At 41.0% G+C, this 16,678-nt stretch overlaps 1 protein-coding gene across 3 annotated transcripts in view; it reads right to left on the reverse strand.

The window, feature by feature from the left end:
- Positions 1–16,678, reverse strand: part of PEBP4 (phosphatidylethanolamine binding protein 4) — a 511,150-nt gene that overhangs the window by 287,017 nt on the left and 207,455 nt on the right. For all 3 annotated transcript variants that reach the window (XM_033947612.1, XM_033947611.1, XM_033947610.1), the window contains exon 4: positions 2,009–2,107. In XM_033947612.1, the coding sequence (XP_033803503.1) occupies positions 2,009–2,107 (99 nt within the window). The remainder of the gene's footprint in view (positions 1–2,008; positions 2,108–16,678) is intronic.

Genomic DNA, 16,678 nt, shown 5'->3' on the forward strand with positions numbered 1-16,678 from the left:
ATCTCTGCAGTTATGGGCAGCCAGGGTAGTTTCATATACAGTAGTACAGCTGTAGGTGTTCTGATTTCCATAGTCCATATTTGCTGCATTTTTGAACTAATTGTAGGCATGATAACAATGTTTCAGAGCAAAGAACTAGTGTTACATGTCCAGGATTCAGCACTGAATTTCTGAATTTCCAGAGCTGGCTACACTGTAACCGGTTAAGTGCAATATTCAGCACTTAAACCAGTTCTGGAGCACCACATAAAGATAGGACTGACTTTTATGAGGACTTTTATGAGGCTTTATGTGGTGACCTTGGCCGGTTACATGCTGGCCAATGGCTGGCCCGGACCGTCTCTTCGACGTCAGAATTGATGTCGGGGGGAGGCTTATGGGCTGGTGCCACCGCATGCACCTGGCTCTTCCCTTCCCTTCTTGGATTTGCTGCAGCAGCAGGTGGCGAGTGGCGGCAGACCGGGGAGGAAGGAAGAATCAGCGGCGGTTAGGCCAGGCTTTGGTGCAGCAGGGAGGGAGGAAAGTAGATTGGCTTCGGCAGTGAACCAGGGGGAAGGAAGAATCGGCGGCAGGTAGGCCAGGCTTCGGCACGGGAAGGATCAGGCAGGCTGGCTTCGGGGGTAGGGGGTGGGACAAAGGCTGGAAAGCAGTGAGGGGGACATAGGAAGAAGGAAGGAAGGGAGGGAGGGAGGAAGGAGAGAGAGAGAGGCAGAGAAAGATCGGGGGGGGGGTTGTAAACAGAAGCATGACAGAGAGAGATAAAGGCCTGGCCCAAAGGGGAAGACAGGAGGCAGATGCTGGACTATGGGAGGTGCAGACAGAGGGGGAGAGGACCTGAGGAAGAACAAATAGATGGAAGATCATAACAGAGGAGGGGGAGAGAGGGAAGGGGTTGTAAGCAGAAGAAAGACAGAGAGAGAGAGACCTGGACCAAAGGGAAAGACAGGAGGCAGATGCTGGACTATGGGAGGTGCAGACGGAGGGGGAGAGACCCTGAGGAAAATAGAGAGATGTAAGATCATAACAGAGGAGGGAGAGAGGGGGAGACCTGGAGCAAAGGTGGTAGGTACAAAGGAGAACTGACATTGGATCTGGGGAGGGTAAGCAGAGGGAAAAGTGAAAGAGATCTGGACCCAAAGGGGATGGGGTTGGATTGTGAAAAAAATGTTGGATGTGAAAGAAAGAAAGAAATATTCGATGCACAGTTAGAAGGAAGTGCAACCAGAGACTCATGAAATCACCAGACAACAAAGGTAGGAAAAATGATTTTATTTTCAATTTAGTGATCAAAATATGTCAGTTTTGAGAATTTATATTTGCTGTCCATATTTTGCACTATACTTGTCTATTTTTCTATAGTTGTTACTGAGGTGACATTGCATATTTTAAAGTCATCTGTCTTGACATCTTTGAAAAAACCCCGAATATAAATGATAATTAACATTTTCTCTGCGTACAGTGTGCTTTGTGTTTTTTAAAAATTTTGTGGTTACCATTATATATTAATAAGAAAAATGAATGGAAGAAATTGCATTACAATTAGTATTATTATTATGGGGGTGGAGTCAGGTGCGAAGATTGGGCAGGTCTGGGGCAGAGCTTTTGGGCCCCCCCAAACAAAAAAGCATTCCACTGCCTATGTGCTGAATATTAGCACATGACCAGCCAGGATTGCCTTCAAAATAGCTGGTTTTGCATTAGGCATTAACTGGTCATTTTCAGTAGCACTACCTGGTTAAGTGACACAGAAAAAGACCATTTAGCACCGAACAAGCGATTTAACCAGCTAGGAGCCATTTCTGACTAATTAAATCACTTTAAATATTGATCCCAATAATTATAATATATATCTGTGTTATAGGCCGCAAAAGTTCTGCCTCAAAGCTAAATAAGACACCCTTATATGGTTCGCTTGAGTAAAAAATGAGAATGACATTTGTGAAGCTTCCGGGCTCTAGTACCAACGAGGTTCTAATAGCTGAGGATGAAAAAAATCATCACCACTAACCTTGATGTCTTTCATCAACCAGTGTCTCCAGTATTGGAATTTAGGATCAGCACGGCTTGGGGCATCTGGATCCACCATAATCAGCACATATGTCTCTTCCTAGAAAATAAACACTTTAAAATTCAAGTCTATTTTTCATGTAATTTAGGACATATGCACACATTTTGTGAACAATGATCACTGTACTTGCTTCACTTCATTAACATGATAGCTGAGTTCTTTTTTTAATTGTTAAAACCTGACTAATAATAATAATAATAATAACTTTATTTTTCTATACCGCCATAGTCAGGCGACTTCTAGGCGGTTTACAATGTAAGAAGGCTGGACATTCAGCGAATAACAAAGGTCTTAGTACAGTACAATGCTAATACAATACAATAAGTCCACATATAATACAATACAGTAAGTCTAAATACAATACTATACAATAAGTTTAAATACAGTACCGAACAAAGAGTCTAGATGCCGTACAATAGTCTAAATGGTAAACTTACATATTAATTGGAGATCTAAGGATAATGAGTGTCTGAAAGATTTAGAACATCCATGAGGGGGGTCTTAGTGGGGGAGGGGACCGTTTTAGTCAATGAATTTAGCGAATAGGGTGGTTTTGATCGATTTGCGGAATGTATTATAAGTCATATTTGGTTCGTTTATGTGGTTTTTCAGCCAGGTTTGCTGTCTGTTCGCTTGGAACTTAAAGGTTCTGTCCAAGAAGGATTTGTATCTGCAGCCTGTGGTCTTTGGGTATGCAAAGATGTTTTTGTTTCTGGTCGTTCTTGTGGGGTTGCGTAGGGTGAAGTGAGTTTGTAAGTATGAAGGTGCTAGTCCCCAGGCTTGTTTGAAACAGGTGCAAGCGAATTTGAATAGAATTCGCGCTTCTATTGGAAGCCAGTGCAGCTTTTTGTAGTAGGGGCTGATGTGGTCGTTTTTTCTAAGTCCGAAAATTAGGCGAACGGCGGTGTTTTGTATTAATCTTAGTTTTTTTATTGTTTTTTGTGGGATGCCTAGGTAGATGATGTTGCAGTAGTCAAGAAGGGATAGGATCAGTGCCTGTACCAGCAACCTGAATGATGAAGGGTCAAAGAATTTTTTTATGGTTCTTAGTTTCCATAGCGTATATGAAGGGCATTTTTGATAGGACGTCTAAGTCCAACAACCGTCCAAAAATCAGGTGGACAAAATGTCCATTTTCAAACCCGCAAGATATCGTTTTGGTTTTTTTTCCGAAAATGTCCCAGCTAGACGTCTAATTTTTTCCCATTATCGAAAAAGCAAACATCCAAATTAAAACGTCCAAAACAAGTCATCAGCATCTTAAATGGACTGGCCACAAAGACATGCCAGCAGAACAGTAGGGTACCCTAGGGAAAACTGCTATAAACTTCACATTAATGGTGCCAGATACACAATATCTGACCATAACTCCTGTACATTATACAGTGAGTCCTCCAAAACTCCTCCAAATCTGCTGTACCCACCTGCCTTCACCCCAGTAGGCCTTATGCCTGCGGGTGTCACCTATACGGCAGTACAATGGGTTTCTGGTGGGTTTTGGTGGGCCCATGTTGGGTCTATGCCACAAAGTATATACTGTGTTTCTTTGTGTTATTGTATATTTTATTTTGTTACTTTCTGCACCTTGTTCAAATAAAAGTTTTTATCAAGATCATCTGTTCCACAGTTTTTTGTCTTTTGCTCTGCTTCTGTTTTTGTGGAACTGTTTTGGTGGACTTTTTTTGTCTTTCCAGGCTCATATTTTCCACAAGAAGTGTACTAGTTAGGTTGGCATATGGGCCTGGGTCCCCTTCTCTGCAGTCCACTGCAGTGCCCACCAGGCTACTTCCCATAGCTCTGCTAGGACTGGCCATATTATCTGCAGCTTCCATAGAGACAGATAAGTATTGTTTATGCAGATATGTATTTGGTGGGTGGGAGGGGGTTAGTGACCACTGGAGGAATGTTTGGGGGCCATATTTTCATCCCTCCAGTGGTCATCTGGTCAGTTTGAGTACCATTTATTTCTTTCTAAAATTGCTTAACCGCCTATAACTAAGCAGTTTACAGCACAAAACATTCACAATGATTCAAAGAGTTTCAAGTTTATTAGGTTTTTATATACCGCCTATCAAGGTTCACAATCTATCTAATGTACCTGAGGCTATGGAGGACTGGGTGACTTGCCCAGGGTCATAAGGAGCAGTGCGGGGTTTTAACCCACAACCCCAGGGTGCTGAGGCTGTAGATCCAACCACTGCACCAGACACATATAAGTATAACAATACTTTCAGTACACATTTAATCCACTAAAAATAGCAAGAAACTGCAGTAGGATTACATATCATCAATCGTTAATGAATCAAGAGCATTATTCATAGTTCAGATTCCTCTTTAAACATCTCCCTTCCACATAACATTAGAGCACAGGTGTCGAAGTCGGTCCTCGAGGGCCGCAATCCAGTCGGGTTTTCAGAATTCCCCAATGAATATGCATTGAAAGCAGTGCATGCACATAGATGTCATGCATATTCATAAAAACCCGACTGGATTGCGGCCCTCGAGGAGGGACTTTGACACCCCTGCATTAGAGGAAGGCATCTACATACAATTGAGTTTTTAGCATTTGCTAAGGCCCTTATTTGTCCTCATTTTTAGCATCCTCATTTTAGGCCCTTATTTGTCTTAAAAACAGGTCTAGCCCAAAACATCCAAATTGTGCCCTGGATGTTTTATCAAATGTTTATTGCTGTAAGACATCCAAGTGCTGGTTTATGCCGGTTTTTGGATGTCTATGTTTTTTGAAAATGATCCACCTCTATAACTATGAGCCATTATAAACAGAAGAATCACTATTCTCTGCTGCCATACCTCATCTTACTTTCCCATAGTTCCTCAGTGAGGGGTAATATCAGACATGGGAGTGTATATGGATACAGAGAGAAGATAGCTAGACATTGGGGAGAATAAGAACATAGAAAGAAGATGCTGGACTTAAGGGGGAGCCATAGGGATATAGAGGAGTAATACTGAACATGGGGATGGGATCACAGAATGGTTAGATGATGAAGGCAAAGAGATAGGCACAGGAGAAATACTAGAAAGGGGCGTATAGGAGACAGAGAAGGGAGATGCTGAACATGGGAAACAATACAGAGATAGAAAATGGATGTTGAGCATGGAGAAAGAAGAAATGTCACATGGTCAGGAAATCCTGGTAAGTGAGTCAAGAGAAGACAAAAAAACAGAGACCAGAGCTTGAGACCAACATGATTTGAAGAATAAAATGACAAGACAACAAAAAGGTTAAAAAAATAATTTTATTTTTTATTTTGTGATTAGAATATATCAGATTTGAAATATACATCCTGCTAGAGCTGGCATTAGATATAACTGGAAAAAAGCCGTGCTTTTTTAGCTTCCAGCTGGCTTAGGGCTCTCTCTGACCAAAGGGCAGTTGACCTAGTTACACTCCCTTAACACTATTCCTGCCATGTGTGACTAATGTATTCTGTCAGCTTGACTTTTCTATGTGGCATTCTGTAGTAATTTGGCTTAATAATGGAGGGGATATTTGTGAAAGGGAGAGGACAAGGGTTTTATTGATCCTTGCTCTCTATTATTTGTGTTTATAAAATAATAATTGTACAGAATATTGTTTCTTTTTATACTTTAATAAAATAAGTTCAATATAAAATCATAACTATTCGAGGCTTTTGCAGATGGGATCAGGAAGTTAGCAGAAATAGGGATGGGGACCGTGTTCGCGGGGATGGGGTGGGGATGGGGACCAAGCTCACAGGGATTGGCAGGGATGGGAACCAAGCTCGCGGGATGAGGGCAAATTTTTTCCATGCATCATTCTCTAAATCAATGCTAACAGAAAACCATGTCTCTTTCAAACATGCAGAACACAAATTTTCACCCAGTATAGAATAAGTAACCACAATATAAAAATAGAAATAGAAATCAAACTGAACCCCCAAAAAGCTAGGCTCTTCATATAGTCCAACATCAGAGGTGAGAGTAATGTGTATCCCCCCTGTACAATGCTGAATATAATGATAGCAAATTGACATATTTCAACCACTACATTACAAATTAACAAATGCAAATACAACAAAAAATGGAAAATGATATCATTTTATTGCACTAAATGTATTTTTCAATTAGCTTTCAGAGGCCATAACCTTCTTCCTCAGGTCAGGACAGTATTCTGCTATTATGGCATCCTGTCCTGACCTAAGGAAGGATGTTTTGGTGAGAGAGTGTGGCACAGTGGTTAAAGCTACAGCCTCAGCACCCTGAGATTGGGGGTTCAAATCCACGCTGCTCCTTGTGACCCTGGGCAAGTCACTTAATCCCTCCATTTGCCCCAGATACATTAGATAGATTGTGAGCTTGCTGGGACAGACAGGGAAAAAGGCTTGTAAACCGTTCTGAGCTCCCTTGGGAGAACGGTATAGAAAATTGAATAAATAAATAAAGTTAGTCAAAAAGGTATTAAAATTAATCCAATAAAAAGATGACACCTTATTTCCATTTTGTATTTTTCTTATTAATATTTATTAACACAGCTACCACGCTACTTTATCTCAAATTAAAAATAAATTTATTTTGACAGATCCAAGATGACGTATTGCTAAGAGTCTGGAGAGGTTGGCTTTTCTGGAGCTCCATGGTGGCGAGCACGTCTGTTCATTTGCCGGGAAAATGGGCAAGAGAAAGGGAATGGTGAAAGCCCGAGTTCTGATGGTTAGCCAAGTACCGCTGATGAAACAAACTACTTTGGAGGGTTACGGAATGCCGACTGGGCCCATGTTGGTTGTTTCTTCTGATCAAGTGCAATATGTGCATGTGAGTTGCGCTAGCAGCAATGGGAACTCGTTAAGTCCCAAGAATAGATTGGCTCCCTTGCAGTCTTGAAGGAGTCTATTGGATTGAGAGCATCAGCGTGGAAGACGGGGGGGAACTCAGACTTCTTTATCACTGTTCGGGAATCTCTCTGATAGAGTTTTCTTCCCCACAGCTAGGTGTGTCGAAGAGGATGTCCACTCCACAGACTTTGTATCCAGCTGAAACTGTGAGTGGGGCATGTGGGGGGAAAGACCATTCTAAAAGTTCTGTAGGTGTGAAAAATAAGAAACCAGCTGTTATAACCTTAGGGGTACTTTGGGAGGCTATACAGGACTTAAATTCTTCTTTTTTGAGAAGAATGGATAAAATGGAGGGTGAAATGAAAAATGTTTCTGAGCAAATTGCTTCTCAGTCCCAAGGCTTAGTTCAGCAATTGGAGAAAGTAACAACTTTGGAGCAGAAAGTGGAGGAGATACAGAATCTGGGAAAAATTTTCTATCAAATCCACTCCAATACAAATGGAAACAAAAATAAAACTATTAGGCGTCATCATTGATAGGGATCTTATTTTCCACGACCATATTAGTTCGGTCGCAAAAATCTGTTTCTTCAAACTCTGTATCATTCGGTCGCTAATTCCAATTCTAGAGACCGATTCAATCAATATCCTGATCCATTCCTTAGTCATCTCCCATTTAGATTATTGTAACTCGCTTCTCAACGGTCTCCCTCAAAAAGAAATCCGACACCTACAATTAATACAAAACACCGCAATAAAACTCATTTACAAAATAGCCAAATTTGATCATGTCACTCCTCTTCTAAAAGAGGCACATTGGCTCCCCATCACTCACCGTATCACTTATAAAATCATCTTACTCTCCTTCAAAATAAAACTCTCTCACCAGCCCTCATTTCTTGATAAACTTCTCATCCCCCAATGTTCCCCACCTACTCTAAGGTCAACTGATCAAAAGCTTCTCTTTATTCCCTCCATAAAAGACTTTTACTATACACGGAAAATAAATTTTGCAGTAGCTGCCCCAACTTTATGGAATTCTCTGCCACAGCAACTCCGTGATGAACAACATCTAGACAAATTTAAGATAAGCCTAAAGACTTTTTTATTTCGTGACGCATTTGGCTGTGCTTAGACTTAACTTCTATCTTTTTTTTTTTTTTCCTTTTCTTTTCTTTTTTTATTTCCTTTTCAAGCAACCAACCGTTTTAACAAAGTGACCCTACCCTATACGTTTTATCCCATTCCCACTTTCTCCTTTTCTTCCCTCCCTCTTACCCTCACTTTCAAGTTTGTCTTGTTGATATTATTTATGTTCACACCGTTTATTTTAAAACGCCAATTATTTTATTTTTTTATCCTTCTTACCTTTTAAATTTTATTGTTAACCGGCCAGATATTTGTTGATGGTCGGTATATTAAAAACTAATAAACTTGAAACTAGATAAGACCTTCCCAATATTTGGAAAATCAGTAAAGAAGGAATAATTTTAGACTCTTAAATTTTTCCAAGTCCCCTTTGATATAGCAGTGGATTTGGTGAGATGATATTTGAAGGAGGTCCTTAAGATACCAGATGAAGCACTTCCACCAATTGTGAAAGCTCAGTATGTATCTGGGAAAGAAACAGGCGGTGCGGGGACATAAGGACATATGAATTGCCGCTGGATTGTCTAGCCTTGTCTTGAATCCCTGAGGGTGTTTTACCCTATAACAGCCTCTGGAAGAGCATTCCAGATTTCTACCATTCTCTCGGTGAAGAAGAACTTCCTTACGTTTGTATGGAATCTATCTCCTTTCAACTTTAGAGAGTGCCCTCTCATTCTCTCCACAATCTCTCTTTTGTGAACTATCTCTCTTTCTCTACTAAGTCTATGCCCTTTTCACCGCTGCCGCGCATTGTGCGGACAGCTTCATTGACTTGTCTACAAGTACTCTCAAGTCTCTTTCCTGGGGGCTCTCTCCGAGTACCGCACCCGAGTACCGTATTCGTGCATATGATTTTTGTTACCGACATGCATCACCTTGCACTTATCCATGTTGAACCTCATTTGCCATTTTGCGGCCCATTTCTCGAGCGTGTTTATGTCTCATTGTAGGTCTTCGCAATCCTTCTGTGTCCTCACTACTCTGAATAACTTTGTATCGTCCGCAAATTTAATCACCTTACTCGTCGAACCAATTTCCAGGTCGTTTATAAATGTGTTGAAGAGCACGGGCCCGAACACCGAACCCTGCAGCACTTCACTCGTGACACTTTTCCAGTCCGAGTATTGTCCATTTACCCCCAACTCTCTGTTTCCTATCCGCCAACCAGTTTTTAATCTTCATGAGTATATCACCCTCGATTCCGTGGCTCGCAATTTTTCAAAGCAGACGTTCATGTGGGACCAATCTGCCTGCATACCTCTTCTAGACTGACCATCGACCCTGTCAGTTTCCCGTCTTCATTTCCTGTGAATAGCCTGTCGGCTTCTGGTATATTGGATAGATGTTCTTCGGTAAATACAGATGCAAAAAATGTGTTGTTTCTCAGCGATGGCTTTGTCCTCCTTTAGTACTCCCTTTATTCTATGATAATCTAACGGCCTCAATGCTTCCTTTGCTGGTCGTTTCCCCTTAATATATCGAAAGAACGGCCTAAAATTTTTTGCCTCCTTGGCTATTTTTTCCTCATAGTCTGATTGTGAACTTAACTGACTTTCTGGAATCATCTCTTGAAATGGTTACCCAGAAACTGACTCTAATTGTAACATTTGCTTTGGAGCTGGATCGCAATAATGTTTTACGCTTATATTTCCATAGTATTAATCAGCAGTTTATGGGAACAAATATTCAGATTTTTCCTGATTTATCTAGAGACACACAAAAGAGGCGCCAGTCATTCTTGGCCTATAGACCAAGAGTGAATGCTTTGGGGGCCAATTTTGTATTGAAGTTTCCTTTTATTTGTATTGTATTGCTTGAAGGTTCAACTTTTACTTTTTTTTTATCCAAAACAGCTATTGGATTTTTTTGTAGCTATAGAGGAGATTATAGTGACTTTATGATCTCCAATAGGGAGGAATTTCTGTGAACAGGCTGAAACAATGATGTGGGGAAGCCTCCAGGGAAAGTATTTTGCCTTTTTTCCTTATTGATTATTTCTATGTATCTTGGATCCTATTTCCGATAAATTGTAGACTGTCTTAAGTTGATGCTTTTTCCTGATATCTTGATTTCTTTTTGTTATATTACTGAAATTTCATTATCATGGATATATTGAAGTTATTGTAAATTTGAAATGTTAGAAAAAATATATTTTTCTACCTTTCCCCCTCTTTTACTAAACTGTGATAGCGGTTATTAGCGCAGGGAGCCATGCTAAATGCTCCGTGCTGCTCCCAACGCTATTAGGAATTCTATGAATGTCGGGAGCAGCGCAGAGCATTCAGCGTGGCTCCCTGCGCTTAAAAACTCTATCGCAGTTTTGTAAAAGGAGGGTTTATTTGTTGTCTGGTTATTTATTTTTTTCAATTGTGTTGGTATCAGTCTCTGGTTTCCAGCATCACCCCTTTCGCTTCGCCCCTTCAATCATCTCCCTCCTCTGTACCCCCCTCCCAACATCTATACACTCTCTCTCCTCCGTTCTATCCAGAATCTGTGTTCCCCATTTCTATATAGCATCTACCCCCCTCTCTCTCCCCTTCTATCCTTATCTTCCTCTTGTCTGTCTACCATCCAGTGTTAGCAAACTCTGTCTCTCCCCCACTTCCATAGAGTATCTGTTGTGCCCCCTCTCTCCTTTCCAGCCAGCATCTCCTCTTTCTCTTCCTCCTTGCATCATCTCCCACCATTTGTCTCTTCCCCACACCACCTTTTTCTCCCCTCTTACATCCAGTATCTGCCCTCTTTCTCCCCCTTCTGTAAAGCATCTGCCCTTCTCTCCCTTTCCATCCAGTGTCTTCCTCTCTTTCACCTCCTCCCCTTTTCATCACATCTGTCTCCTGTCTCTAACTACTGCTTCCTGTGCCTTCCCCTCCTCCCTTCCATGGTCACCACAACTGCTGCTGCTGCTTAAGAACATAAGAATTGCTGCTGGTTGGTCAGACCAGTGGTCCATCGTGCCCAGCAGTCCACTCCCGTGGTGGCCCCTAGGTCAAAGACCAATGCCCTGAGACCAGCCCTACCTGCATACGCTCCGGTTCAACAGGAACTTGTCTAACTTTGTCTTAAATTCCTGGAGGGTGTTTTCCCCTATAACAGCCTCTGGAAGAGCGTTCCAGTTTTCCACCAATCTCTGGGTGAAGAAGAACTTCCTTACGTTTGTACAGAATCGATCCCCTTTTAACTTTAGAGAGTGCCTTCTCGTTCTTCCTACCTTGGAGTGGGTGAACAACCTGTCTTTATCTACTAAGTCTATTCCCTTCAGTATTTTGAATGTTTCGATCATGTCCCCTCTGTTTTCTCTTTTAAAGGGAGAAGAGGCCCAGTTTCTCTAATCTCTCGCTGTATGGCAACTCCTCCAGCCCCTTAACCATTTTAGTTGCTCTTCTCTGGACTCTTTCGAGTAGTACCGTGTCCTTCTTCATGTACGGTGATCAGTGCTGGATACAATATTCCAGTTGAGGGCGTACCATGGCCCGGTACAGCGGCATGATAACCTTCACTGATCTGTTTGTGATCCCCTTCATAATCAGTCCTAGCATCCTATTTGCCCTTTTCACCACCGCTGCGCATTGCGCGGATGGCTTCATCGACCTGTCGACCAGCACTCCCAAGTCTCTTTCCTGGGGGGGGGTCTCTCCAAGTTACGCCCCGGACATCCTGCATTCGTGTATAAGATTTTTGTTACCGACATGCATCACCTTACACTTATCCACATTAAACCTCATTTGTCATGTCGCAGCTCTCTAAATGTGCAGCAACAGCAAAACAGCCCACCTCATTCTCCTGGGTTCGCACTCGTAGCTCCGTCTTCACGACTGCTAGTCACATCCTTCTGACGTCCTCTTCCAGTTCTGATCAGACTGATGCTGCGAGTGAGGCACTGCAGGAGAGTAAGGCAAGCTGTTTTGCCACTGCTGCTGCTCATTTAGAGAAGCAGCAGTAGCCAGGATGGAGGTGGAAGGGAGGTGGGAAAGCGCTGCTCCTGGTGTGCAGCATTCCTAAATTACTGCAAGGGGTCTTCAAAAGAGGTGCGCAGCCACGCAGCTTAGAGGGAACATTGCATGCCAGGTGGTATCTTGCTAGTCTGCCTTCACTTTCTTGATTTGGGACTTGCAAGTATATTTTTTAATGGAAACTCTTCACAGCTATATGTACTTTGTATGCTTATATTTTTTACATCTGCTTTGAAGAAGGTTCAAAAGTACTCACTGAAGGTTAAATGCTTTTCTGTCCCCATACCACAACCCAACTAAAAGGTATCAAACCCTGCAAAGAGATCAGTTAAACTGATAGAATCAGGGCTGGTTAAAGGTTATTAGACACCATAGGCAGACTTTCAGCCTTGCACCCCCTGCAAGGTCCCCCCACAGATTTTCATTATTAAAGTCAACAATCATGATTATTACAACATCGCCCATCCCAGAACAATCCTATAAAAATGCATGAGGGCATATACTTTTAACTATTTAACTTAGGGCTCCTTTTATAAAGCTGCAGCAGCAATTCCCGCACGGGAAGCGGGACGAAGCCCATTCAATTCCTTTGGGCTTCATCGCATTTGCTGCACCAAGAATCGCTACCACAGCTTTGTAAAAGGAGCAAAAATTACTCACACCTCCTTGTCTATAAGAGTGCATGCTGATGGTGCTTTGAGTTGTCCAGCTATCATGATCTATTCTTTTGCTCTGAGTAAACCCACTCTTTGCCACCCCCCTGAAGCTGCCATCCTAAGCAACTGCCTAGTTTACCTAATATTTAAGCCTGCCATGGATAGATCCAATTAACAGCAAATTTGGTTTGCTTTAATAATGATATCCTTATATAGTAAAAAGAGATGTTCCTTTGATGGATACATTTGACTTCACAAAAGCATCCCCTTGTTGGGTTCCTGTGTGGCTGAGAAACCGCACACCTGCTTATTTCTGTCTTTTAATACAATAATCCTTTGCTGTTCTGAAAGGGAACATCTTGTAAGACTATATGTTGTAATGAATCATGAAACAAAAACACTAAATCATTGTACAAAGTAATGAAGTGGCACTCTACAGAGGCAGAGAAGACTCATCTCACATATGCTTCTATGTCTACATTTTCCAAACAGAAAACATTTACAAAAAAGTGTCTTCACAGCAACACCAACCATCCCATACTTCCACAGTTTTTGAACAATGGCAAACTGGGGAACTTGAATTTTGTTGTTACGATGTTGATACACCTAAAGGTATCACAGACTTGGAAAAATCCAGTTTCATCCAGGATTACAATTTATTTAGATTTCAAATCCATCCATCCATCATAAAATAATGCCACCATATCTTAATCAAATTAAAATCTAATTTAAGATTTCAGCCTGGACTAGTTTTATGGTTCTTCAAAACAATGATCCCAATGTCTGACCTAAAAACTAAATAGACAATAATTACAGTTAGATCATTTATATTTCGCTATTGCCATCAATTAGTTCATAGCAGATTATATATTAAGAAGCTAGATTAATAAATCTAGGATATAATACAATATTGGCAAAGAAGAGAAAAAACATTATTCCATTATTTAATTCTAAGATTAAGGCCTCCTTTTATGAAGCCGTGTTAGGCTTTTTCATCGCCGGCCATGGCGGTATGAGCTCCGATGCTCATAGGAATTTTATGAGGGTCAGAGCTTTTACCGCCATGGCCGGCAATAAAAAAGCCTAATGCAGCTTCATAAAATGGGGATATGTTTCTTAAACAAAAAAGATTGAGCACTTTATTAAAAGATATTGAAATTAGTTATAGATCGAATTTGAATTGGCAATGCTGAACAAACTCATGCAGCCTTATAAGAAAAGAAGCTGGTAAATAATCTTTTAGTTATAATTCCCTTTGAATTATGGAAACTGCAGGGCCAATGTATTACATACACTATAATGATGACTAATCAACGATCTACAGATTAGATTATGCATATACCTCCCTCCTTTATAAACGCGTAGCGCGGGTTATAGTGCCGGCAGCGGCGGTAACTGCTCTGACGCTCATAGAATTCCTATGAGCGTCTGAGCAGTTACCGCCACTGCTACACGTTAGTATAGGAGGGGGAAACTGTGGAATCCATCCATATAGAATTTTAAACAGTAGGCAACATAATTTGTATATTACTCTGGCCTCTATTGGAAGCCAGTATAATTCTATATAAGAAGATATAATTTTGTCTGATTGTCTTAATTTATAAATTAACCGAACAGCTGAATTCTGTACTGTTTGCAATCTTCTAAAAAGATTATTAGAATTTCCCAAGTAGATGATGTTACAATAGTCTAGTTTACTTAAGATCAATGCTTGTACTACCAATCTAAATTGATTATGTCGCAGATACTTTTGAAACGTCTGAGTTTTCTCAAAATCCAGAAAGCACTTCTAGTAAGATTGTTAACCTGATCCTCTATTGACAATTTACCCTCTAAAGTAATTCCCAATAATCTTAAAAATGATAAAAGGGTTGGAACTCCTCTCCTATGAGGAAAGACTAAAGAGGTTAGGGCTCTTCAGCTTAGAAAAGAGATGGCTGAGGGGAGATATGATTGAAGTCTACAAAATCCTGAGTGGTGTAGAACGGGTACAAGTGGATCGATTTTTTACTGCATCAAGATTTACAAAGACTAGGGGACACTCAAAGTTCCAGCGTAATACTTTTAAAACTAATAGGAGGAAATTATTTTCACTCAGAGAATAGTTAAGCTCAGAAACGCGTTACCAGAGGATGTGGTAAGAGAGGTTAAAGTAGCTAGTTTAAAAAAAGATTTGGACAAGTTCTTAGTGGAAACGTCCATAGTCTGCTGTTGAGACAGATTATGGACTTAGCCGCTGTTTGCCCTGGATCGGTAGCATGGAATACTGCTACTGAGTTTTTGCCAGGTACTTTTGACTTGGATTGGCCTCCGTGAAGACAGGATAATGGGCTGGATGGACTATTAATCTGACACAGTAAGGTTATTCTTATGTTCTTATGATTAAGTTTTCACAATGTCTCCTAAAACACTATACTACAACTGAAAAACAATAAATGCAAGGATTTACAAGAACAGATGCACCACAGATTCTCTGTACCCTGAAAGTAGTAAGTATTGCCTTTGATAGGATGTAAACACAACAAAAAAAATCTGCCTTTTTATGACATAGGAAACAGCAAAAATCCCTCCTCCTCCCAGCATGTGAGGAGGGTAAGACCCTTGGCTCTAGATGAAAAAGAGGGTGAGTGCTGTGTATGTGGATCTTTCATTTCCCCTGAAATGCCCAGCTGGTGATAACAGAACGTGTAGTCATGGGACCACCATGGTATGCTCCTGTCCAGGTTAACATGCGGCAGCTCGATTACTATTAACAGACTTTCTGCTCTTCATTCCATCTGTTCCCTGAAATAATTGCTGCTACATGTGCCTTTCCTTCACTACAGGAAAACTCTGGGGAGAAAAGGGAATGTGCAAAAGGGATTAGAAAGGATAATATACAGTATAATAGTAAGAGGACAAACAACTATTTTCATATTTCAGCTTGTAATTCACATAAATCAAGAATGAATCAGGATCATGTGTATTTATTTGTTCATGTCAATGGGTGTGTTTCTTGCACCCTAGTGCATGTTGAAAGTGAGAGTTGAAAAACCTGTATATTACAGACAGATCTGCATAAAGACATGCAAATATACAGGTTGCAGGTATGTGTGTAGAGAATGTAGACACATGTGCAGTCACCCAGTTACCGACAGCCAGTCTGCTGTGTGATTCACTTGTTTCTACATCAACATCACTTCATCTAACTTGAAGATGGCTGATCATATGACTAGGAGAAGCTGGGAGGTATAAATCTGTCACTATGCACGTGTGTGTGTGTGTCAGCACACCATAGAATACATACTTCCCTTCACCCTTCAGAGCTGGATTCAGGATATTCCCTTTCCCTGGACCCCTATCATTTGCCTTCCCTTTCAAAATTTCTATGCCAATGGTACTCAAACCTGTTCTGGAGGAGTCCTAGTCAATTGGGTTTCAGGATATCCACAATGAATATGTATGAGAACAATTTTCATGCAATGGAAGCAGTGTATTCAGATATCTCTCATGAATATTCTTTGCAGATATCCTGAAATTCTGTAGAGAATGACACGATGACAGAATTTGTCCCCCGTCCCTGTGGATAACCACGGGAACCATCTCATGTCATTCCTTAGACTATTTATCTCAATTTCAGTCCTTCTACCCAGCATTCTTCAATGCAAGGCTTGAGGGTCATTGGTTGTGCCCATTCATACTCTGATTCTTCCCTCTCTCCTTAAAGAATGACATGGGGATGGTTTCCCACAGTTATCCACAGGGATGGCAATGGGAACCAATTCTGTCACCTTGTCACTCTCTAAAAGAATGTCACTCTTTCCAAAGCTATATACACACTCTCATCTTCAAAATTCCAAATAACATGCTTCTCTCTCTAGATCTCAATATGCCACCCACTCTTTTTGCTATTCAGGCTCAGGATTCTTCCTTATGAAGAACCCTATTCCAGAAGTTCTTCTTCACTGGGCATTTTAAGTTACATTCTTCTTTCTCTCAATCATTTTGTTTCCATCAGCCAGATTCAATTCTTTCAACTATCCTGCTCCATCTCTAG

The sequence above is a fragment of the Geotrypetes seraphini genome, chromosome 6 (genome assembly GCF_902459505.1).
Source record: "Geotrypetes seraphini chromosome 6, aGeoSer1.1, whole genome shotgun sequence".
NCBI lineage: Eukaryota > Metazoa > Chordata > Amphibia > Gymnophiona > Dermophiidae > Geotrypetes > Geotrypetes seraphini.